The 24,753-nt window shown below is 45.0% G+C and overlaps 1 protein-coding gene across 1 annotated transcript; it reads right to left on the bottom strand.

Annotated features, from left to right (window-relative positions):
* Window positions 1-2,028: 2,028 nt before the first annotated feature.
* DEDD2 (death effector domain containing 2) lies at window positions 2,029-22,179 on the bottom strand. Its single transcript, XM_083162210.1, has 5 exons — window positions 22,022-22,179; window positions 13,448-13,957; window positions 12,855-12,965; window positions 12,581-12,706; window positions 2,029-3,765 (listed from the first exon to the last, which is right to left on the bottom strand). Exons 2-5 carry the CDS (start codon window positions 13,902-13,904, stop codon window positions 3,392-3,394), a joined length of 1,068 nt encoding a protein of 355 aa, XP_083018336.1. The 5' UTR covers window positions 13,905-13,957; window positions 22,022-22,179; the 3' UTR covers window positions 2,029-3,391.
* Between the last annotated feature and the right edge of the window lie 2,574 nt (window positions 22,180-24,753).

Raw genomic sequence — 24,753 nt, 5'->3', positions numbered from 1 at the left:
CTGTAGATCTCCCAAAGTCTAAAATTCTGTTCTACGTAGCCCATCAAATACTCAGGATTTATGCTCTAATGCAAATTACCCGCATATAAATTCGATCATCCTATTAAAAATAAAAAAATAATTATTGTGGCTCAGTGTGCAGATTAGGGTGTACAATATGGATATTATACACAGCTTTTGTGTGATCAGTCTTTGTTCAATTAAATTAATATCCTACTGAACGCAAGCAAGCTCCCATTTGATGCAGAGAGAGAGAGGTACCGCACTGGAAATGGACAACTAGTTAAGCCACTGTTTTCTGCATGTCTCCATTAGCCTGTTTACACATAAAGGTTTGTAAGAATGCCATCCATTGGTGTGGTTTTTTTTGTAACTAGGGGATGGGGCTGCCTAAATGTATACTTTTCATTCACTACCAGCATGATCTGACTAAATGCGGTCTAGCTTCAATGACACACCAGCCGGAGGGCCACATGTTCCTATAACAAGCAAGCCACCAACATCATGGGACAGAGAACTCTGGAGGGGGGGGGGGGGGGGGGGGGGGGATTTTGTGCTGCCTCTCATAACACTGGGTACTAAAGGGGAATTGGTAGGACCCCCATAGTCAACCTAAACAGTTTTATTAAGCTGTGGAGTGTGGAAGGTGAATTACCTTTGTCTAGAACCATAGGTTTAATGATCTATTCCTTTGATTTTTATTTACTTTGTATTAATCATAGAATCTATTTTCAGCAACTGAGAGGAATGGGGGGAGTGTGCAATTATCGCACAATTTAAGGGCCCCTTACACTTGTGAGATTTTGTCAGATTTGACCCAATTCAGGTGGATTGGGTCAATTTATCGGTACTTGTTTCCTAGCACGGCCACAACGATTTAGATCGTTGTGGTCGTAAGATAAAAAATCGGATCGATCGCATCGCATGCGATTTGGTCGCATGCGATGCGACCGATCCGACCGATTTTTCACCCGATTTTTTTTTTTTTCACCTGATTATTTTTAATTGCCCCCCCAAATGTTACTAAGTGGGCTAGACCCCACGATAGACGTCAACCCGAAGCGTGGCGAGCGCAGCGAGCCCGCGAGGGGCGGCGTTGCGCGTCCTCCGACCTTTTCATTCCCCTACTATCCACTAGGGCGTGGAGTGAGAATAGAATAGTGTGGCGAGCGCAGCGAGCCACCGAGCCCGAAGCGTGGCGAGCGCAGCGAGCCCCGCGAGGGGACGCGTATAACTTCACAGGTATACGCGTCCCCTCGCGGGGCTCGCTGCGCTCGCCACGCTTCGGGCTCGGTGGCTCGCTGCGCTCGCCACACTATTCTATTCTCACTCCACGCCCTAGTGGATAGTAGGGGAATGAAAAGGTCGTAGGACGCGCACCGCCGCCCCTCGCGGGCTCGCTGCGCTCGCCACGCTTCGGGTTGACGTCTATCGTGGGGTCATGGCGGGCACAAAAAATGTGAAATGGGTCATATTGGCCCATTTCACCTTTTTTATCATTTTTCCCTATGTGAGATGGACTTAATCAAGTCCATCTCATCTTGTGCCATTATAATGGCACAAGACCGACAAGATCCTCCCGATTTCAATGTTAAAAGATTTTTTAACATTGAAGTCTATGGAAAAATCGGGTCAATCGGTCGGTCGCATCGCGGCCGATTTTAATTGGTCGCGACCGACCGATTGACCCGATTTCTGTCAATCAAAGGGAAAAAATTGTAAAAAATCGGCCACATCGTGAGGATCGTGTCCCTTAATTAAGAGCCACGATCACTCACGATTGTGGCCGTTCTAAAAAACAAGTACCAATTTATCTAACAAAATCTTATGTGCCTGATGTGTAGGACCCAAATGCACATTCCGGTGCCATTGGGTAGAACCAAGAGATTACCAGAGATTACTCCTCCTGCACATAGGATAAATCAAGTCAATCAGGTTCAACTTGTTGGACAATAAGTTGGACAAGTGTAAGGGGGCCTTTACACTTAACTAGGTGCAAATAGGAAAAACCACAGCAGTAGAAAGAACTTTATATATATATATATATATTTTATTTACAAGAAACATTTAGAATTTGTTTCTGTATTACAAAAAACATTTACAAAGCTTTCCCTGAAAGCTTCATATTTACACAATAGAAAAAAACATCCCTATTAGTTGGGATCCAGTACAAAGAGCAGGGATTAATAAAAAGTTGAGAGAGATTGGAAGTCGTTCAATAACAAAACAAGGATTGGGTTTATTACAGTACACCCCTTGACAGATCTGTACAGAACCAGCTGTGTGTTAGTGCATTGGCACTACCTGCTAGCCAGCAGCACACAGGTGGTTTACCTGTCTAGTGAGGAATCATGTAGTGAACCCATCATTAACACATAATGTTGCTTTAGCCATTAACCTTAAACTATCCAGATCATGGAAAAAGGCCTTAATATCTTCAGTACACAAAACGGAAATTTCTAGACAGGTTTACTTTAAATAAATCTCTCCTAGAGCAAGGAACGACTGTTGTTCCCATCCCCGTGTGTGGCGAGATCCACAAGTGTATACTGTGATAAAACCACGAGGTAGAATCTTGCGCATAGACTGAAAGATTCAAAACTTATCGGAGCTGTCAGAGAAAGTGGAATAAATACTGTCTATCCATCATGCACCTTGCCGTGGTTTATTCTTGCCCTGTATGCTGTATTTTTTTTTTTTCTGAAATGGTTTGTTACAGTGAATCCAGACTTCCAAAATAAATTTTCCATAGAGAGGTGATGAGAAAAATCAAAGCTCTGAAGTCTTAAATAAATATTAGTCTTTCCAGGACTCATAAATGACCTTCCAAAAAAAAAAAAAAAGTGTCACATTTACAACAGCGACACTTGCTGGCGTTTGTAAATGAAGTGGAATATTACAAGGACTGAGTGTTCCTTCAGACAAGGAACAAAAAAAAAAAAAAAAACCACTGATATCCAGTGCCATAGAACCTGAAGAAGCGACAAACTTTTGCGCTACATCTAGAAACTTACCGAACAGCCCTTAGGATGATCACTCAAATCATTCTTAGGAAGTCGGGTTTCCTGGCAACCAGTGAATTATCACTTTATGCCATACCTAAAACCCATCACGTCAGTCCTGTATCAGCCTAGCAGAATGACCTTCTAGCTTTTCAGACCGGACACGATGGCTAAGCAGCTTTTTGCCTAGTCACATCTTCTTGTAAAATGCCCTCCCTAATTTAGCTATTTCAAGTACTAATCTTAAAGATAAGCACAGATGTGGACAGGGGGAATAAGCAGAGACCGATGCGAAACTCTTTAAATAATCTGTATTGCCGGTGACCAGCAGGCACAACCCACTTCTGCACTGCAGAGCACAAAACACAGTCTCAAGTTTTCAGAGCAGTTCAACCGGATGGCTGAAAAACGTTCTCCAGAAGCAGTCTCCGACCTTCTTCATAATCGTCCTCGTCAACATTAACAAGCAATTGTATGGTTTCCTGTCCTACAGCTTCTTTTAGAGAGTCTGTGATGAAAACTCCTTTCAGGGCCTCCAATAGAGAGCCGTTCATGTAGTCCGTCCAGAAGGCATCCAGGTAAGACAGTTCTGTGAACTTTATGTCACAGATGATCGAGCCCAGGTCTCGGGATTTTAGCACAGTGTTCGATTGGCTAAAAAGATCAAACTGCTTCTCTAGTGGATCCTGCTTCACGGACAGTACGTTCTGGCTGAGGATTGAGTCGTGCTGGCAATATTCAGCCCGGACACGCAATCGGATTCCTGGAAAGAAGGGGAAGGTAAGGGGATAGAGGTGGGGGATAAAAACAAAGGGGGAAAAAAAAAAAAAAAAAGACAAAAACATAAACCATTAACATACACAAAATTCTATACCATTGTCATGCAACAAGAAAACATAAAAATGTACAAGTTACCCTTCCAAGATTTGAAGGACCAGCAAAGCTAGTAGGCTCTAAAGCATGGGTCCTCAAACTGCGGCCCTCCAGTTGTTGTGAAACTACAAGTCCCAGCATGCCTTGCCACAGTTTTGCTATAAGGTAGTGTTAAAACTGTGGCAAGGCATGCTGGGATTTGTAGTTTCACAACATCTGGAGGGCCGCCATTTGAGGACCCATGCTCTAAAGCATTGAATGAGCACATTGGGATTACCGGATTGCAGCCAATATCATATTTTAGGTTTGTTTAAATATACAATAAACAACATTTATCCCTCTTTTCCACGACTGATAAAAACGGACAGGAAAGATACATGCCCCACTTTTTGTGGGATCGTTTGGATTTTAGCAAATGTGGTTGCAACACTGAATGGGCTCAATATAAAATGAATCAAATAGCTTATACTGGATTTTTACTTTTCAAAATCTTTAAAAATCAAATCAAATCTAAATTTGGAGCTCTGACTAAAATCCATACATGGTAAAAGGATAATTCCATCTTTAAGTGGTATCTGTAGTAAAGTCTGTAATGAAAGTTAAATCTTCTAAGAAATGGTGCACTTGTGTGTTAATCTAAACCGTGACCCCAAGAATACATTACGCAATAGCTTGTGTGAATACCATTAGCGGATTTTTCGCTGAGTTACTTCAAAAAGCATTTCTACTGAGAGCTGCGTAGCTTGCAATGACAGAACTGCACATAGTGCAAGGAGTGTAGAGATAATTCACTGCAAGATGACTACAGCAACAGAGGTAAACGCCTGACTGCGCCCAGTGACATCACTGAGCTGCTTGCTGCATGATGTCACCTAATGACCATATCATGCACAGATCTAAAGTGGGAGATTGTGAGCCATACTGTTCCAAAGTTGCCCAGAAGAACCAACCTTAATATTACTATTGGAAACCAGGAATGACTGAATCTTCTAAAATGAAGGCTCACAGGTAGAATATGAAAGTTTGGACTGAATATTTCATGGAAGTCATTGCTTGAAAGTGGAATTATCCTTTAAATGGGTGAACATATAAGGTTGTTACATACGCTTACAAGTGATATTTTTCCTCTTTATTTGTTCTCTTTTCTTGTTGAAGGTCAACCTGCAGAAGTATTTAACCGAAAGTGCAAAATAGAACATTTTGGTTGCCCCCACACAAAAATGACATCACCCCAAAGCTCAGACTGATGAAGGTAGGAGTAAGAACCCGCAGTTTGCCCGATGTTAGATGGTTTGATAATCAACCAATACAACAAAACCTCTCAAGACCTTTCATGCAGGACAGCGGTTTCAACTCTAATCCTCAAGTACGCCCAACAGGTCATGTTTTCAGGTTTTCTGTGATTGGAAACAGGTGGGAGATTAACTAGCCTGTGCATGATGAAAGAAATCCTTACATGTTGGGGGCACAATAGGATTGGGGGGGGGGGGGGTTAAAAACCTCAAACAAAGTATTACTGCAGAATTCACTGGGTTACGATTGATGTAAAGAATTAAATAAAGAGAGTAAGTTTTGCACATGGCCACTTATATGCTTATTCAGAATACCTTTTGTATGCGTAGAATATTATACATGGTCCGACCAATCAGCATTGTGCTGTGCTATAGAAGGGACAGGAGATACTACCAGCGACACCAGTTGGGGGGAGTTTAGTGCATGTTACTGAACTTGTTACAGAATTGACAGATCAGATTATAATGCATCTATAACATTCAAACCCAAATGTTCTTATTTCTGTGGTTATAGAATATGCATTTCATTGTCAGGTCATGTTCTATGGAATTATCAATAAAGATGAATTATACAAGAACCATAAAAAAAATTGAGCGAAGTCATATTGAACATAAGAATAATGCAAACACATGAGAAACCTAAAGTATAATCTTTCTTTATTAATGCTAAATACATCACTGTACTCAGGTAACCTTACTATATAGTTTCTACGAATACATCTTGTGGATTTGTACTGATCTCATTTGATTCACCCATATGACAGGCAGTGTTTTGTACTGAAATGTACTCTTTAATATAGACTAGCATATTTGTAAGATTTGTTAGAGTAGATTAAAGTTTCGCAAATTCAGGAAACCTTTTAAAAATGGGGCCATCTGATCTCCGCTTGGTGGAGTTTCTATGCAATGTTTTGCTATGCTAGTGATGGATAACCTTGACACTCCAGCTGTTGTTGAACTACATATCCCAGCATGCTCTGCTACAGTTTTGCTATTTGGCCATGCTAAAAATAATGTAGGGCATATCTTCTGAACATGTATTGTTCTATTTCTGAACAGTATGTGAAAGGAATGGTTTAAAGTTTGCAGAAAACAATTATAAAATCCCGCAGATGAGGAATGATAGCTCTATGTCGGTGTGTTTTGCTCAGATGCATCAGACAGATCTGCCTTTTCAGTGTAGACCCACCAATAGAGGATTCATGTAGCTTAATATTTTTACAGTCCATGCAGCTGAAAGACTGTAAGGTGATGGGTTTGAAGCGAAGTTACTGGCTGCACTTAGAACATGGGAAGCTAGTTACACATTCTACAATTACTAGGCAGTTATGCCAACAATCGGGTGATCGGCCTGTTTCATTGTTTAGTCACTAGATAAAAAGGTCCAACAAAGGAAATCCTCAGGTTTGATATCATCGGTCTGCCTTGATGGAAGATATCGGCCAAAATGTACAGATATCATGCCGAGTGCCATCGCTAATAACCTGCATACATTTCCTGCAGTATAACCTGATTACCTAATCCTCCTTGTATGCAAAGAGTGGTAGAAAATTGATAACTTAAACAGATAGTCTTTATCCTTTGTGTGCTGACAATGTCAGGTCCTTTCACTTGCAGAGGACGGCAAACACAAGAGCTGAGAAGTGTGTACCTAGCGTTACTGGTTGCTCTGGCCAATAACTTGGGTGCTTGCGCAGTGCACCAAATGGAACGTAGCTTATACAGTGCAACATGGGAAGAATCAATGGATGAAGCACTGAGAACTTTTGCCTGTCTGCAGGGATTGAAACAAATGTTTTCTGGGTACATTCGATAAAGATGCAAACCAAACGTAAGATTGTTTAAATCTTTCTTGTATTCACTTTTCCCGTATATAGGAGGGTATCCTATTATCAGCAATTATTTATGCTGCTAATCGGTTCACTGGCAGTTATCCTATTAGCCCTGATGCCGGCGTCCTTTCACCCCCGATACCTGCTCTTGTCTGTGCTTCCCCGATAAGCAGCAGCCAGACATGCGATAACACATGAGATCGGGGACTTAACCCTAAGCCCATGTGTTTTCACAGGCATTATGGACGAGAAAAACGTGCACTGCGATATTGACCATCGGTCATTAATCGCGATATTACGGAGGTTTTATTTGCCTGAAAATGCATCGTGGCTTACAGGATACCTCCCAGTGTAGTTAGTAGCAACAAAACAAAACAATGTACCACTTTTTACAAACAATGGGCTATATAAACCATTGTATTATATACATTTCTGTAATAGAAAATTAAGGACTACGGAGTATTCAAACTGGTGACCCACTGCAGCAGAGCGTTCTGACGAGATGGGAGGACTAAATGACTTGAATCATCCCCTTTATCTAGTCACAATCTCTGTGTACTGGAACCGATACTGTATTATACAGTAACAATAGCCAATACCACTACCAACTGCCTTAGTGATGTCATTAGCTTGCAAGGAATGAATAGGGCTGAATTTTGGACAGGTGAAATAAGCAAACTGCGTGTTTAGGTTAAACTATGGAAAGGGGCTTCTGGCTATCAGCAAACACAAGCCCCATACACACTACCCGGATACAGTTAAGGTGCCCATACATGGAGCATTATTCAAGTGGGACGCGCACATCACATCGCAGAAAAAGTCTGTGCAGCCCATACTGTTTGTACTAGATCGTATCGTGTACAGAAAGCACGGTGCTGTAGCACATTGGATGCTTTTTGTACTAGACGCGATGCGATCTGGAAGTATGGAGCACATTGCTCCGTCTAGGGGCTCCTTTAGCAATACTGGCCGCCGATATGGAGTGTACACACTAAACGATAATGGTCAACGATATCGTTCAGTGACGTACCCGGGACCTGCTGAACATAGAGGTTGTTGGCTATATACCCAATCTGTCCTGCATGTTCAGCAGACAGCGAGGCTCAATAAGATTATTGAGTGTACACACTAGGCGATATTGTGAAAGATCTCATTCAGAAGCCCCTTTGAGCGATATATTTCACATTATCCTCTAGCTCAGGCATGTCCAAACTGGGGCCCTCCAGCTGTTGTGAAACTACACATCCCAGCATGCCTTGCCATAGTTTTAGTATTCCCCAATAGCAAAACTGAAGCTAGGCATAATGGGACTTGTAGTTTTCACAGGCCGCAGTTTGGACATGCCTGCTCTAGTGTGTATGGGGCTTTAAGGAGGGGGTTGTATACGACAAAATAAATTGCTAACAAGTCACCAGTCTGAGCCTGGCATAAGCACCAGTGTATAGAATAGTCCCTTACCCTCTTGCAACCTCTTGGCTGCATCCTTGAACAGTATAGTATCTGTCAGAATCTGTTTAGCAACGTGGCAGATGTATTACTCTTTATTATACAACACCACAAACAAAAGAAAGCCAGAGACAGTTGATTTTTAGGATTTCTTAAAAAAAGACAATGAGTGTCCATGGTGAGAATTATCTGATGAGTGGAGCAGCTTGTATAATACAGCGCAGACTGAAGCAGAAACAAACAAGCGTGTATTTTTGCTCCCATGTTTACCATTGAGTTGCAGTGCCAGGCTGTCAGAGCAGCGTTATAATGCTTTTTCCATTGGCGGTCTTAACTGTGAACCGAGAGAGACAGATTGAGCTTTTGACATAACACACAGAACATTTCTTTTCTAAAAGTAGCAAGTTATTCATGACAGAGGGTTTTTGTTTTAATTTTGAAAAAAAAAAAAAAGCCAAAAAATATACAAAAAAACCCACCACTATAGTAGAAAAATACTTTTTGCAGCAGCAGATATCAGATGATAAAAGATCTGTCTGTGGGGAACTTGTCCGCTCGTATTGTAGACGTCGGTAACAAGGCCGCTGTTGGGAATTCTGCCAAGTATATTTACCAAAGGTTTCTCCAACAAGGAAGCAACATGGGCCTTATTCAGATGTGGTCGCAACTGAGCGATTATGGGCAAGGTACCTTTCAACGAGTGTTCCGGATTAAATGTTGACAACATGGCAAGCAGGCAAAAACGTTGACGCAACATAAATGGTCAATATGGCAAGGGTCGACAAGAGCTTTTCACAATTTTGTTTTCTTCAGACCACGCCAACGAACGGCCTCAGAGTTACACACTCGCCGGGCCAATCATTGCATGAAAAACGCTAGGCATTCCCATGGGTACATGGGTGGGGTGATGTCTGCTGGGGGGGCGGGCAGCTGAGCTTCATGATGGGATGGGAGGACTATCAGCTGCCCACCCTACCCCTCGCTTACGCATGAATCATGGTGTCAGCTTTGAAGTTCCCGTGGACAATCTGCACGGCTGCTCAGGGAGTCTATGTTCTCTGCCGTTGTTCTAGAGTCAGCCAATCAAAAAGGATCGCTGCTGCGCTGGCATTACGACCTCACCTGAATTAGGCCCATTTAATCCATCTTTGATGAGAATTCTTAACTGCCTTGTTAGGTGCAAACATTAAAATAGGAATAAAAAAAAAATAATAACTTTATTGTACAAAGCGGAAGTCTAAGGAACAGATGCAGCAGGACCTTTTATTTCTGGTATCTGCAGTCTAACAAGGATTCTGCGAGTGTGTTAAGAGCAGGTAGACAAATCTCATCCGTTTGGCACAATTCTAGTATAGGCCACAAACGTTAAGTAAAATACGTGAGTATGGGACATTTATATCAGCTGCTGCCATTTAGCTGACCAATGAGTAGGGACAGGGAGCAGAATTAGAAACGCCACTCTCCCAATGTAATTGATTAACAGATCATCATACTCGGAGCCTGTATCTGCATGCATGAGAGGAAGAGACAGTGGCGGTCACATTGTACTGGCGTCTAGGGAATGCTATCTGAAGCAACCGGCTCACGTGTACAAGGCTTACATTTACCTTATTTTTATCGTACGCTTGTAACCTTTGAAGGGTAGAGACCATGATCATTTCCTTAACAGAGAGACTTTCTCTCTTAAGCATCAACCTTTGCTCAGTAAACCTGGAATTTAAATTTTAGAGAAAGTCGACTGTAGAGAATAAACACACACCATGACATTTCAGAGGGTACGTTTAGGCGTAGCATTGGAAGGTAAAAAGACAGACAGGAACACCTTAAAAGTGAACACGTTCATTTATACTTTGTCCGCTTTTAAACAGTGCCTGTCACAGTGTTATTTATAGGAGAACGATAAAAAACATTTATCTTTAACAAAGCATACATAAGAACTGATGCTTTATTATTAAAAATGACAAAATAGGACTAGAAAGATTTGTAAGGAATCAGAGTACAAACTAGAGCTCATTTCATGTAAGACTGGTTTCTAAAGAGATATACATGTACATTAAGAGGTTTTCTACTGTAGTAGAATTTCTTTGTCACCATGTCATACCTCAAATGATAAGAAAGTGACAATGATCAGAACATAATGGAACCTCTAGTTACACTACTCAGGTGTTACACAATGGTGCAAAACATTTATACACTTCATTCTAATACCCAGTTTAGGGAGCCCAACAAACCCCACTGAATGTAGTTTGTGTTCTTTTTTCCCCCCTATTTTTAACATGTAGTCTTAGAAGACTTCTACATACACAAACTGGCACAAGACACCCTGTGCCCCTTCTTATCGCTTCTGCACCAAAGAACATTCTGCAAGTGCTGAATAAAAAAATAAAAACACACACAAAACAGTGCACTTAAATGCTTACTCTTTAGAGGACTGTCTGTATGGATGGTTTTTTTCCCCCTATACTGAAGAGGTTCAAAGTAGACAACATGCAAGTAATCTCCCAGTTATTGGAAAAGCCTACAATCCCCATTGCCCTCATTGTCACAGGGGTCTGCGGAACACTGCACGGTCACACAGCCCTTCTGCCAGTGAGAGATGGGTCAGAGAAAGGAAAAAATTAAAAATAAAAACACGACACGGAAGAGGTGAAAGGTCTTACTGTTTCATCCACGTAGCACAGGTATGAAGATTTGTTTTATGTAATTTACTAGTTTAATTAGTAAATGTCTTCTTAAGAACTCATTTCCTGCAACTGTCAAAATGTGAGAAACGTTGGAGCAGAGACAAGTTAGACAAGACACATTAGACTGGCACCTTGTTGCAGAGGGAACAATGAAAGGGAGGGCCAACAGACTTGCAGGGTGCAATGATTTAATGGCTGAACTAGTACTAGGGCGCGGTAAGTAACTGCGACAGCAGCATGTTTTCGTTCGGCCTATTTACATGAAGGATGCTGTGGAAACGTCTAGCAACTACATATCGCACTGAAGACCAAACTTAAATCACGTGCATCTCAAAGCTGACCTCCGCATGACAGGAAAGTGCTTTAGGTCTCTGGTGGTAGGACTGGAGCATTCATTGTCAAAAGGCAGCAATATTATTTTTGGAGTTGTGTAACTAGAGCACAAGTTCTCAAACTAAGTCCTCAGGACCCCGAACAGGCCATGTTTTCCAGGTCACCCACCAGATACCTGGTACTATGACGTTGACACATTTTTAAAAAGATGTTCAGGTGGAGCTTTCACTTGGGATTCTGCGAGAAGACATGGAAAATACGCGACTGAGTTTGACAACCCATTAGCTAGCGGGTTGACTAATGGTCAATGCCACCCAGTTTGGGAAGAATTAATTATGCTCCGTCAACGTCAATCTACTCCCAGCTGCCGCCATAAGCTTTTTCCAGACAGGCATATGCTAAGGATGGAGAGCAAGGCCTAGGGAAGCCAGCATTATGGATCAGGGATATCCCACATTTAATTAAGTTCAACTTTAGGAGGAATAAAATGTTAAAAAGCACACAGCACATCATTGGCTGAGCAGGCCCCTAACAGAATACTTAGAGTAGGACTATGACGCCACTAGGTCAAGTGCTTGATGCTGTGTTCTCTTGCTCCAGCGTAAGATTATAGAGGAGGACGTAATACACTTCGCTAGACAGGAAATTACAGATCGGTGTGTGATCAGCACAGCGCGGAAAGTGCAGGCATACCATTCGGTTAGAGCAATCGTAAATTAGCAGCTTTAGGAAACCTGAGGCAGAGGTCTTTGGTTCTCTGGATGGTGCCACAGCACTGAGTATATTCTCTGACTCTTACCCATGCAGGGTCAGTTAACACAAGCGGTCATTTAGTTTTGGGTCAATTAGAAGAGATTAAGTCACTACCAGAGAAGCTTGTATTACTGTGCAGTAGGCAAGGAAGCCATTAGTGGGCAGACAATAGGGCATTTCACTTTATGAAGAGTAGGAGACATGGACAGAACTGGCCTAAGCAGCGCTTTAAATAGACAGTAGGATACTGGGGTTGGCTGTGGCACATTGGGGGACTACACATGGAAGAGGTTCCCCATCGGGTCACTGATGAGGAGTTCGGGAAGGCTGATGGACACATACATGGAATATAGGACTATACTTACCACATGTTACTTTGGTTTGAGAAGGTTCGGCCTGTGGGGGAGCATTGTCCAATTTGTTCTTTTTAGATCTTGGGCAGCGACCCCTCTTTACATTGCCAGCTCGCTTCCTTTTGTTGCCATTAGACCCTGTGGAATGGAAACCTATTACATCAAACCATTTACAGATAAACACCAGGCAAATGTAACCCCACAGATCACCCTGCTCCCCTCCTGTGGACACCAGCAGTGGCGTTCACATTACTAATCCCAATCGGCACAAAATCATTTACTTTACCTGTTTCCCAATTTTCATCAGGGGCTTGTGAGGATGTCGGGTTCAAACATCCATCCATTTGTTTGCCGGAGTCTACCACAGAAGGACCATATGTAAATCTCTCGGGGGACACTGCAAAGTAGAGAACAATCATCTTACACACACGGTACAGTAGTACGGTCCTCTACAGCAGACCCTTCGTTTATAGTCTTCATTTACCGATAAGCAAAATAGAGCTCTCTTGTGGTCACGGATGTTCCCTGGGAGGGAAGGTGTGTGGGAAACAAGCCCTCGCGCTATACAGTGCTTTACGGACCTACAGCAACTATAGTGCCCCCCGCCCCCCCCCCCCCCCCCCCCCCCTCAGCATGCCCTGGGTAACATGTAAGGGAATGTATCAGGGAATACACCCCCTCGCATGCGGCTGAAGGGAAGAGGATTCTTTTGATGGTTGCCGACCTTCCAATGGTTTCTAGCCATCATTTATCTAGAACATTCGATAACACCACAGAAACCAATTGGTTGCTTGGTTGCTATGGGCAACATCTAGAATGTAGCTCCCTCTGGTGTTTTATACACGTCCCCTTCTGAAGTGTGCAGGAACATGTCCTCACCTGTGCGGGGTCTTTTCTGTGAGACGTAGGGGAGGAGGTCATGCCGCGTTAATACCCGCAACAACTGGAGGAGGTGGCTGAAGTTGGTCTCATCGCACTTTCCTCGCCGCTCTAGTTCCAGCAGCAGCTCAGTGCCATTCTTAGGTCTCCGTACATCAGGAGTGTCTAAATCATCACTGGTCCTAGTGCCACGGTTCATCCTCTGCCAGGCAGCCAGCAAGGCACGGGAAGGCATATCATCTGCTTCTTCCGGTGTCCAGAGACGAGGGTCCAGGGGGTGGGTAAAGGAATGTGATTCATTCAGCAGGAAAGACAGGGCATCGATATCGCTCTCTGTTAACTGAGAGCCAATGACATCAAACATGCGGTGCAGGGAAAGCATGCCATAGTACTCCAGGCACTCGTCCTCCTCCCAGGGCTCAGAGAGCACGGCCTTCCTGAATCCAGCCATATTCATTCAGATGCTCAACACAGCAAGACTGACCAGCACAGTTGCTGCAGGACAACAGTCTAGAAGGGAAGTAGAGCAAAGCAATTAGTGAAGAGGGACAGCTGCCATGATATACACACTAGACACCGGTAATATTCTTCCCTAGATCGGCATTGCGGCAGGAGAACGATAGTGACTGTAGGCGCCGGCCGATAGCGTTCGCAATATCGGTCAGTGACGTCTCCCTTCCTGCTCTGTACAGGCAGTTGCTGACGACATTGTCAGATTCAGCTGCATGTACTACAGGCAGGAGGGGGAGGGGTGGGGGTCGATTCGGATATTGACAGTGGACGATTATATATATATATATATATATATATATATATATATATATATATATATATATATATATATATATATATATATATATATATATATATATATATATATATATATATATATATATATATATATATATATATATAGGCAGTACCATTAACTATACCACCCACATCGTTGACGATATCGCCCAGTGTGTACCCAGCTTTATATCTAAAATACACACACACACACCTGTAAGGAGCAGCAGGCATGATTCCATTGCCCGTTGTCCTAGACACTATTGAGCTACGGGCCGGATACCGTTACTGGAGATCTATTAGAACACGTATATCGCAGATTTTCAAACTAGGGACAATGAACATTTACACCCACAAACCTGCTGGCCTAACGGTCTGTAAAACTCTATGGAATGATGCACCTGAAATGTAATATGAATTTCCCTCTGCCATATAAGCCACTGCTGTAAACTACATACTAGTAAAAGGGAACCAATCAGTAACAGTAAAAACTGCAGTACAACGATCAGGAATATATCGAGGCCCAGAAGGAAATGTAAGTGCTTAATATCCGCTACATCACTTCCATTATTTTATAGCCAGCTATCATCTATGCAAGAGCTCCGGCACGTGTTTACCAGTCTGCATCACCTCCTCTTACCCCCTCCTTATTTAGTCACTGGTCTAATTACCCAGCCTCCTCCAGTGGTTACGGACATGTAAACACATTCCTTCTTTCTCTTACCCAACCTTCTCCGTCCCTTCTCTCAGAGTATACCGTGGCAATAGCTTCATGACATGAACACCCTTCAGTAAACTTTCTATTGAGTCATAAAGGGGAGCACAGAAGAGCTAAACGAGCAAGGAACCAATCGGATTTCTTTTAACCATCTCCCATATTCAAAGCGCAGCTCCCCCGGCAGCAGTGTAAAGTAGTCCTCTGACGCACCTTGCAAAGATACACTGAGAATTAATAAGAGGTTCTCTCAGCAAATGCTGCATGGGGCCCTCTTTTTCCGAAAGCAACTGCGAGCTGTAAGGATTTAGTAGCGCTGCACTGTGAACGGAATGTTTAATGATCAATAAACCAGGAGTAATCCCATCCATAAGCCACTCATTAATCACCACTGACTTCATTATCCCACAGGCGAATCGTATATATCCACCATCCTGACAAAAGTCTCTTAATAAGGACACAGGAAATATAGCTCATTTCTGTCAATCTATAAATATACAAGAGGTGTTAATTCAGCACTGCTCTGATCAATGATGTCTATACAACGGTTAATATTAATCCAATGCCCTGGTGTGTCTTTCTTTACACAGCTAAAGCACACACTGCTTCACCCGTAGGCTCGCTTGTAAGACGATTCTAACCTATTCGCAGTCACAGGACTTGCTCCACACACACACACATCCGACTGCCTGGATTAAATCAGGGCTACACTGTGGCACAAACCAGTGGCGCAAGAAAACAAGGCCATGCAAAACTAGGACACAGATGACATCACGTGGAGATTGCAATATGCGGCATGTAGGACGTGTGATGGTCACATCACAATTGTTCCACGTTCTAGGCACGGAAGTGTTTGGATAACCAGGGTACAATCCATGAAATACCAACTATGGAAGTTAACGTTACTGCATCTTGTGTCATCACCCATATATCACCTTAAATGACCGTGTGAAGCATGCCTTGCATTCTTGCTCTTTGAACATAGTATAAATGGCTCCTTCATTACATACTGCGTGCGAGATTTGGATCTATAGTCGAGAACAATGATGACTTGTGCTGTAGACCATCAGCCATTGTTGAGTGATGTAAATAATGATCAGGTAAAGTTGTATCATCTCAAACCACCATTTCCACCCCATCTAGTATAACTGCAGGATGCTGCACCCACCATCACGTCACCTACAAACATTATCGAAGCTAGATTCTGCAACATGGAAACCAAGCCATATCAACTCTCCAGGTACCATGAGAGAGTATTATTGATTATTTATATGGCGCCAAAGGGTTCCACAGCGCCTAACAATACACAGATGAGCGAACAACAAGAAAATAACTAATTACAGTGCAAGGCAATTTAGGACAAGTACATGGTTAATAAGGACAGTTGCATCAGGGGACAGGACACGGACACAAATATCAGGGTGGCAGAGATATTGTCTAAGAAATGCATATGATGTAAAAAGGCCCTGCTCCTTACATCTTACATTCTAAATACATTACATATCTAGCAAATCAAAAGCTAGTATTAACCCCTTAAATGGTGTTTTTTCCTGGGACAGGACAAACCTACCAGGGCAGGTTTGTTCTGCAACAGAAATACTCACCACTGAATGGGCTGCCAGTGCCAGCTTCTGCAGCAGCCCCTGCTCCCCTGGGGCTGTGCTGGAGGGGCTCGGGCATTCATGTGTTCAGGCGCCAGAACGGTCAAGCAGCCCCGAACTTGCCCAAGCAGGGCTGGTGCAAATGGCAGTGGCAGTTGAGCCCCGGCGATCTGGAGTACGACGGCTGGGCTGGAGAGGCAGGGAAGTGAGCAACAGGGTGGAGGGGGGGGGGGCGGGGTTTGCTCTCAGATGTTGGTGCGCCAGTGTTGCACAGCTGGAGGCACCACTGGCGCACACTTACTTATTAGTGTCATGCTCCTACAGCGCAGCCCGGAAAACTTCCGTCCATATCACCGCACTGCGCACAGAACTCCCAAATCAAACGCTAAGCGCTGCCTCTAACGAAAGTCTGTACAAGTCGGCCAGCCATTTACAAGCAAGGTGATATTGAAGTTTTGTAATGTTTGCAGGGATACCCCTTGGTGTCACTATGACCATGAACTGCTCTGCCAACCATGGTCGATTATTTTCCATCCAGTCCATCATTTGGCGCATGGTGCCCGCGGATGTGCAGAGTGAGCCCAGCACTCACAATTGGGATCAGTCACCAATAATATCCTTAAAAAAGTGCCTTGGCAGCACGAAACCCATTGGGGAACAGAGTCCCTGCACCCACCCCACCAGCTACCTTCCATCACCCACACTCAATGGATACGGATACCGCGGTGATGTCATCTAACCGCGACCCGCCGGCAGCCACATTGAAGCGGCAGCACATCATCATCTGAGCAGACAGCCATTGGGGCTGAGGAATACCGCTACCAACAAGCAGGTTAAGATAGGAAGAGCTGGAACCGGAACTTTTACATTCTCCAACAGGAGCGTAAACTATTTTACTAACCCAATTACTTTTTACAGGTGTTCACTCATCATTTATTTATTTGATCTTTTCGTTTACTACCTAATTTTATATATTTTTTAATTCTTGTAATTTTTTTTATTTATTTTAATCTAGCGCTCTTACCATAAAATTCTTTACTAATATTCACCATTGTGTCCTCCATCAATGGTGAAACTGCCCATTGATGGTTGATGCACAGCACTACTTTAGGATGGTTGTGCACTTTGGTACCACAACAACTTGGTGTAAGCGATCATATGTAATGCACCGTTGGCCAGACCCAAGGTGCACTGCCGAGGTCAAGACGCAATGGCATCATTTTTTTTCTTCTATTTATGTGTCAAGACAAAGTGCTGCTAGGCCACGCCCCTTTCCTGTAAGACTACACTTCTTTTCGGGGAAAAGGGGGGGGGGGGTCACAAGTGTACCCTCCTCTGATCAGCACTCTACCTTACAAAAAATCCTAGAGTGAATCAGCCTGCTTGTGTGAAGAGGAGCAGTGATCCTACCAATCCACAGGTGTAAGGTGGTGTACTACCAATACACCCATTATAGGGGCAGCAGGAAGTCACAAACTGCCAGTTAGAATTTGAAGTCTACCTCAAGAGGCACAAGCAGGTGAAGCCATGAGCTCAACCTAAGAAAAAGGGACTGGTAGAACATAAGCTCTCCTCCCAAAACATATACACACCAGACAGATCTCTGTTGTGCCTCACGCTAATTTTATGCTATTTACTAACAAGCAAGGAATCCAAATATGTAGCTCTGCCAGCTTTAAGTGTTCGCATGACTCATTTTTAATACACTTCATTGTATTTTTATCATTTATGCTTGCTTATAATATTCATGCACATCATCACGTTGATTGTCTGGGGTTATGCTATAAATTATAATGAGGTAATCTAATACTACAAGCCCCAGGGGAAAATAAACTGAATGCATGTAGGTGTAATTAAGCAGCAAGAAAAAAAAAAAAAGCATTAGTAGAAGGTTTGTGATTATTTTCCCTTCATGGAAAGGACCCGGATGTGACATGAGGTAAGGGCGGAAGTTGTTAGATGCCCTTACAGCAGTGGTTCCCAAACTGTGTGCCGTGGCTCCCTGGGGTGCCTCAGGAGACTTGCAGCGGTGCCCTGGGTTGGTGGTCCAGGACAAATTAAAATTATTTATGATCAATTTAACAGGCAATCCCAGTGCTTGTGTCTGCCAAACATAACATGTGTGGACAAAAAGTAGCAAGTCCTGTCCCTCACAGCATAAATGACCCTGAGGATGATATATAAAAACTATTTACTTAATTTAATATTGTTTTTTGAATTTCTCAATAACAAAACATTCGCCTAGGGGTGGCGTGAACATTTTTTGATGCTCTAGGGCGCCGTAATTAAAAAAGGTTTGGGAACCACTGCCTTACAGTGTTTTGTTTTATCTTGTCTGTAATTTAAGTTGTTTTCTTTCATTTCAGCTACAGTAGACCCTTACAAGCGAGCCGCTTCACTCGTCACGGGTTTATATGACCCCTCCAGGTAGTTCTGGACCCAGTGCATGGTAGAAAAGGTCTTCCAGACTAAGGGGATCTAGCTGCTACCCCACTGGGCCCCTACCCCAAGCCTCGCCAGCAGAACACAGAAAGGGCGGCCCTCTCAAGCCTTGCCAGCAGAACACAGAAAGGGCGGCCCTCTCAAGCCTTGCCAGCAGAACACAGAAAGGGCGGCCCCCCCAAGCCTTGCCAGCAGAACACAGAGAAGGCCCCCAAGCCCTGCCAGAATGCTGGTGCCTGCAGAGCCCACTAATACCACTTTCACATCGCAAACCCGGGTCTAAGCCAGTCACAACTTTTCACACTGAACCCGGGTGACCCATTATACACCCAGGTTTAACCCTTCTTTTAACCCAGGTTGAATTGCTGGCTTGCTCGACCAGGGTTATTAACTTTGGTACTTTCATCCTGCACCTCGACCCAGCAATAACCCCGGTTATAAGTGGGATGTGAAAGGTGTATAACCAAAAAGGATGTAGTGGACTAAGCGGTCTACAAGCATCTCTTACTATGGGACCTTTACACACTTCAGTCCATACTGGTCACCAGTGTCCTCCATATGGAAAGAACCAGCTGTCTTCACTACCCAGGGTAACTGTGGGTCCTGACCCCAAATTGGGTCATAACTCCATGATGCTACTGTCAGGCTGATGACTTTTTTGATCTCTCAGTCAGTGATCGAAGGTGTCTGAAAAATCAGCTGAACTGACTGTAACTTCAGACCATACTTGCCTACTTTTGAAAACTAGTGTCAGGGAGAATATTGTTGGCAGTAGAATTATGCACAGCACACCATTGAGGGGGCACCTAGAAGCGTGGGTGCATACTGCTATATCTGAGAGGAATCTTTTTAAATGACTTGTATCCAAATGTAGATGATCCCCCAAAGTAGTTAGTAAGAGCTACTATACCAGGCCTGTCCAACCTGTGGCTCTCCAGATGTTGTCAAACTACAAATCCCATCATGCCTTGCCACCATTTTGCTATAAGGGAGTGTTAAAACTGTGGCAAGGCATGCTGGGATTTGTAGTTTCACAACATCTGAAGAGCCACAGGTTGGCCTGTACTGTACTATACAGATGCAGCTCCAGGGCTCGCCAGAATGCCCCAGCTGGCGGAGTGGCGATCCATCTGACTGAGGCGCGAGTCACTCGGCAGCAGGGAGCGGAAACCCTGCCTGTATCCGCTTCAGGTAGGGTTAAGGGTGGGGTGCGGGAACAAACGGGGAGGCGGCGGGCATCTTCTGTGCGCGTGTCCCCTTCTGCCGCCGGCTGAATGAGCGGCGCTACATCTGTACTTGCTAAAGTGCTGGGAAATGGTACTGATGATTCAATGTAAATGTATCTATCTCTCATTCCTTTTTTCCCAAAAAATGTAACAGTGTAATGTGGGCTAGGTGACCTGAGGGAGATTGCTAGACTAATGAGGGAAAGAGGGAGATTGCTGCTATTTCAGGGAGTCTCCTGCAGAATGCAGGAGGGTAGGCAGCTATGCTTCAGACTCATCGATTCACCCTCCTGTTCATACTGCCAGGCACTGCCCAATCTCCTTAGGGGAATATCAGCCTTCATTCATACAATAACATTCATAGCAAAATAACTGGTTCTCTTCACCCTCTAGCCCATACTGCCAACCACTGCCCTTCCTTTCAGCAATAACAGCTGCTCTTATCCCTCCAACCCACATTGCCAAACACAACTCTCCACCTCTCCTCCTCCTCCTCTGGGAGAACAGGTACTCGTCACCCTATAACACACACTGACGTGGCCAACAGCAGCTATTACTCATGGCAGCCTGGAGAAAGATAATAACAGAGATTACCTTCAGACACAGGGAAGACAGAACACTGACAATCATCATTAACCCCTCAGGCACCGCACCTGTTATTACCTCTCATACCCTGTCATTAATGCTCACTGAGGGCAGTTAACAGCATTGCAGCCAGAAGTTGCCCCACCATCGAGGCCAGGGAGTGATTCGTCTCAGGGTGGTTCTACCCCACCAGTGTGGCCAAGGGGTCAGCCTCAGGGTGGTTCTACGCAGCCTGCAGGCCAGGGGGTGGACAGTCTCAGGGTGGTGCTACTCCACCAGCAGGCCAGGGGGTGGTCAGTCTCAAGGTGGTACTACCTAGCCAGCAAGGCCAGGGGGTGGTCAGGCCCAGGGTGGTGATACCCAGCCAGCGAGGCAAGGGGGTGGTCAGTCTCAGGGTGGTGCTACCCCACCAGTGTGGCCAAGGGGTCAGTCCCAGGGTGGTGATACCCAGTCAGCGAGGCCAGGGGGTGGTCAGTCTCAGGGTGGTTCTACCCCACCAGTGTGGCCAAGGGGTCAGCCTAAGGGTGGTGCTACCTAGCCAGCAGGCCAGGGGGTGGTCAGTCTCAGGGTGGTGCTACCCAGCCAGCAGGCAGGGGGTGGTCAGTCTCAGGGTGGTACTACCTAGCCAGCGAGGCCAGAGGGTGGTCAGTCCAATGGTGGTGATACCCAGCCAGAGAGGCCAGGGGGTGGTCAGTCTTAGGGTGGTGCTACCCCACCAGTGTGGCCAAGGGGTCAGTCACAGGGTGGTGCTACCCCACCAGAGATCATATCAGGGCCAGCTTACCCCTCCAGGGAGGACCGAGGTCAGTTTTAGGGTGGAGTTACCCAATAAGGGAGGTCAGGTGTCAGGGCTAGGTTACTCCACCAGGGAGGTCAGGTGTCAGGGCTAGGTTACTCCACCAGGGAGGTCAGGTGTCAGGGCTAGGTTACTCCACCAGGGAGGTCAGTGTCAGTGGGGACATACAGTGCCTGTTTACCCCAACAGGGAGGTCAGGGGTCAGTGTCAAGGCCGGGTTACCCCACCAGGGAGGCCAGGGGGTCAGTGTAAGGGCCGGGTTACCCCACAGTTACAGGTCTGGAGGTTATTACCTCAGAGCACACACTTCCCCCCTCCATCCGCAAACAAGTCGCCATTTTATCTATCAATATAAACCTTCAACTCAACAGACCTTCCCTGCCATGCTCTCCCCAATATCGCGACAGAAGTCCTGCTTACCGAACACAGCTGTCAAGAGCCTATCGGGGGGAACGGGTGCTACAGACCGGCGGTTACCGCAGCGTTTCCAATTCCAGCTTCTGGTATTTTCCACCGAGCAGTGCGCAGGCGCCGGAACACAAACACGTCACGGCAACAGCCTGGCCCCGCCCCCGGCCGCCATCTCGCGGCCCGCGCATGCGCAGCGCTAGGCCAGGAGAGGCTGTCACGCTGCAAGGCTGGGCTGGGGCGTTCCATGGGACAAATACAGTGGACGCTGGCGGCCAATGGACGCTGCTCCCTCTGTGTACGGAAGTGCTATTCACAGAGGCCACATACGCTGTTTATGTAGTTCTGCCTGTGCTGACTCTGCTCAAGGACTAGCACAGGGGTTCTCAAACTCGGTCCTCAGGACCCCGGCAGGTGCACAGGCGAATTCATTACTCACTGACACATTTTAAAAGATCCACAGGTGGAGCTAATTAACTTGTGATTCAGTGAGGAGACCTGCAAAACATGCACTGTGTGGGGTCCTGAGGACCGAGTTTGAGAACTAGTGATGGCCATTGGCCAATGTAGAATAGTTTAGGCATCAATGGTGGAGACTTAAAAAGAAGAGAAACGGTAATCCACAAGGAGTGGACAGCCGTTCGCAGACAAGGATTCCTTTTTGGAGGCACACTTTTAATTTGTTGAGAAAAATGTATAGTGAATGAGTTAAAAATTAACTTTTAATTCCGATTATTCTAAAATAGTGATAACTCTATTGAATGATATGAAGCAAAATTAGCTGTGTAGAGTTAAACAACAATTTAAATATTTTGAGAAGGGAAAGGGGGGACATGATAGAAACTTTCAAATATATCAAGCGTTATAACAAGGTACAGGTGGGAGACATTCTTCACAGGAAGAGGAGCAGTAGAACACGAGGACATGCACTGAAACTAGAGGGAGGAAGATTCAGGGGAAATCTGAGGAAGAATTACTTCACAGAAAGAGTAGTAGATACTGTAAGTGACATAGCCTCCCATCAGAGGTGGTAGAGGCAAATACAGTAGTACAATTTAACATGCTTGGGATAGGCATATTGATATCCTTACAAAAAAATAAGGATCAAATATGGTTTGAGGTAACATGTTTAAAAAAGGGGCAGACTAGATGGGCCAAGTGGTTCTTATCTGTCACATTCTATGTTTTTATGACATGAACCGACTTGGGTACTTATATGTTAGTTGGGTGCCCACTATAGTTAGCACGCTCATACCCAAATTATCCAGGTCGGCATGGAGTTGATTTATATAGTGTGGCGGGCGCAGCGAGCCACCGAGCCCGAAGCGTGGCGAGTGTAGCGAGCCCTGCGAGGGGACGCGGAAAACTAAGCAAATAGCATAGTGGGCGCCCAACTAACATAAGTACCCCGACTTGTTAATAAATGTCTATAACATGATGTTCTAGATTTGATAAACCGCCTTTTTGGGAGAACACACTGATAATCATACTTGCCGACATTCCCGGAAAGGCAGCGAGGGACCAAGAGATTGGGTCCCCCCTCACAGTCCCCCGGAAAGGGGGCAAGTCTCTGGGAATGCAGGCACTCTCCCATGCCCCCCCCCCCTAAGTAGGGTTAACAAACCCCCTTACCCCTCCGCATCGTGCCGGTAGCACGGTACCAGTCACATCTGTCCGTGGTCCCGAATCCCTCCTGCTGCTTATGAAAAGTGACACTCAGTATGCCCCCATACAGCAGACCGTTTTTAAGGATGCTAGAGGAGGCCAACGCCTCCTCTAGCATCCTCGAAAATGGTCTGCAGTATGAGGGTAGCCATTTTCTGCGTGTCACATTTTTTATTAGCAGCAGGAGCCGGGAGAGCCGTGAGTCCGTGACCGCAGACAGATGCGGCAGGTCCCGGCAGATGGCAGCGGGTAACTAAAGCCCCACAGCCCCCCCCCGGCACCCACACTTCCTCAGTGCGGGGGCTCAGTTACGTAGCATGGCAGCTTTGTACAGCGGGGGCCTGGCCAAGACTATGTAATCACGCTGGCCGTACCCCAGCATAATGTTTCAGTGGTGGCCTGCCCCTTTTCCATCCTGTCAGTAGCTCCGCCCCCCTCTGCATCAATGAACTGGCCAAAAATTTGGCAACCATGGTGTACATGCCATTATCACTGCCAGGGCCGGATTTTTCTGCAATTGAGTAATTATTGGAATTCATTTGGGTGTGAGGTTAGGTGAGGTGAAAAGTCTTGAGTACCTCGTGCCAAATTTTGTATTACCTTGAGTATACACGCGCCTGATTATCCACAGTATTCAGTTTTAAAAAAATGTTCATATGGTTTTCAATTTCCACAATGAAAAACCCATGAATTAAAAGAAAAAAAAGATACTCCCCTGTCCACGCACTACGATTGTCTCCGAGGCTCCTGGTAGTCTTCCAGTGATATACACATATATTAAAATGTTTAATTAATTGGAACTGGACACTGTTAAGACAGAGGAGCTAGAACAAGACCCCCCTCAAGGACTGAGGATTGGTCTGCCCCATTTTATTGTACTTTGGGCATTTGTCCATGTTAAATAAAGTTGCAGGAGGACAGAGAGAAAAGCCAGGAAGTTGCTGGGCTCATGAGAGCAGAGAGAGAGGAGACAGGTCAGAGATTGAACTTGCAAAAATTCAGGACTGTGGTGAGTCAAACCCAGGGAGACTTCTTGCTTAAAAAAGTACTGTTCACAGCAGGTTGTACTGGGATCTCAT

Source organism: Crinia signifera, chromosome 19, assembly GCF_055691185.1.
Source record: "Crinia signifera chromosome 19, ASM5569118v1, whole genome shotgun sequence".
In the NCBI taxonomy this organism is placed as follows: Eukaryota; Metazoa; Chordata; class Amphibia; order Anura; family Myobatrachidae; genus Crinia; species Crinia signifera.
The sequence above is the reverse complement of the archived record's forward strand: the minus strand, read 5'-3'. Positions and strand labels throughout refer to the sequence as shown.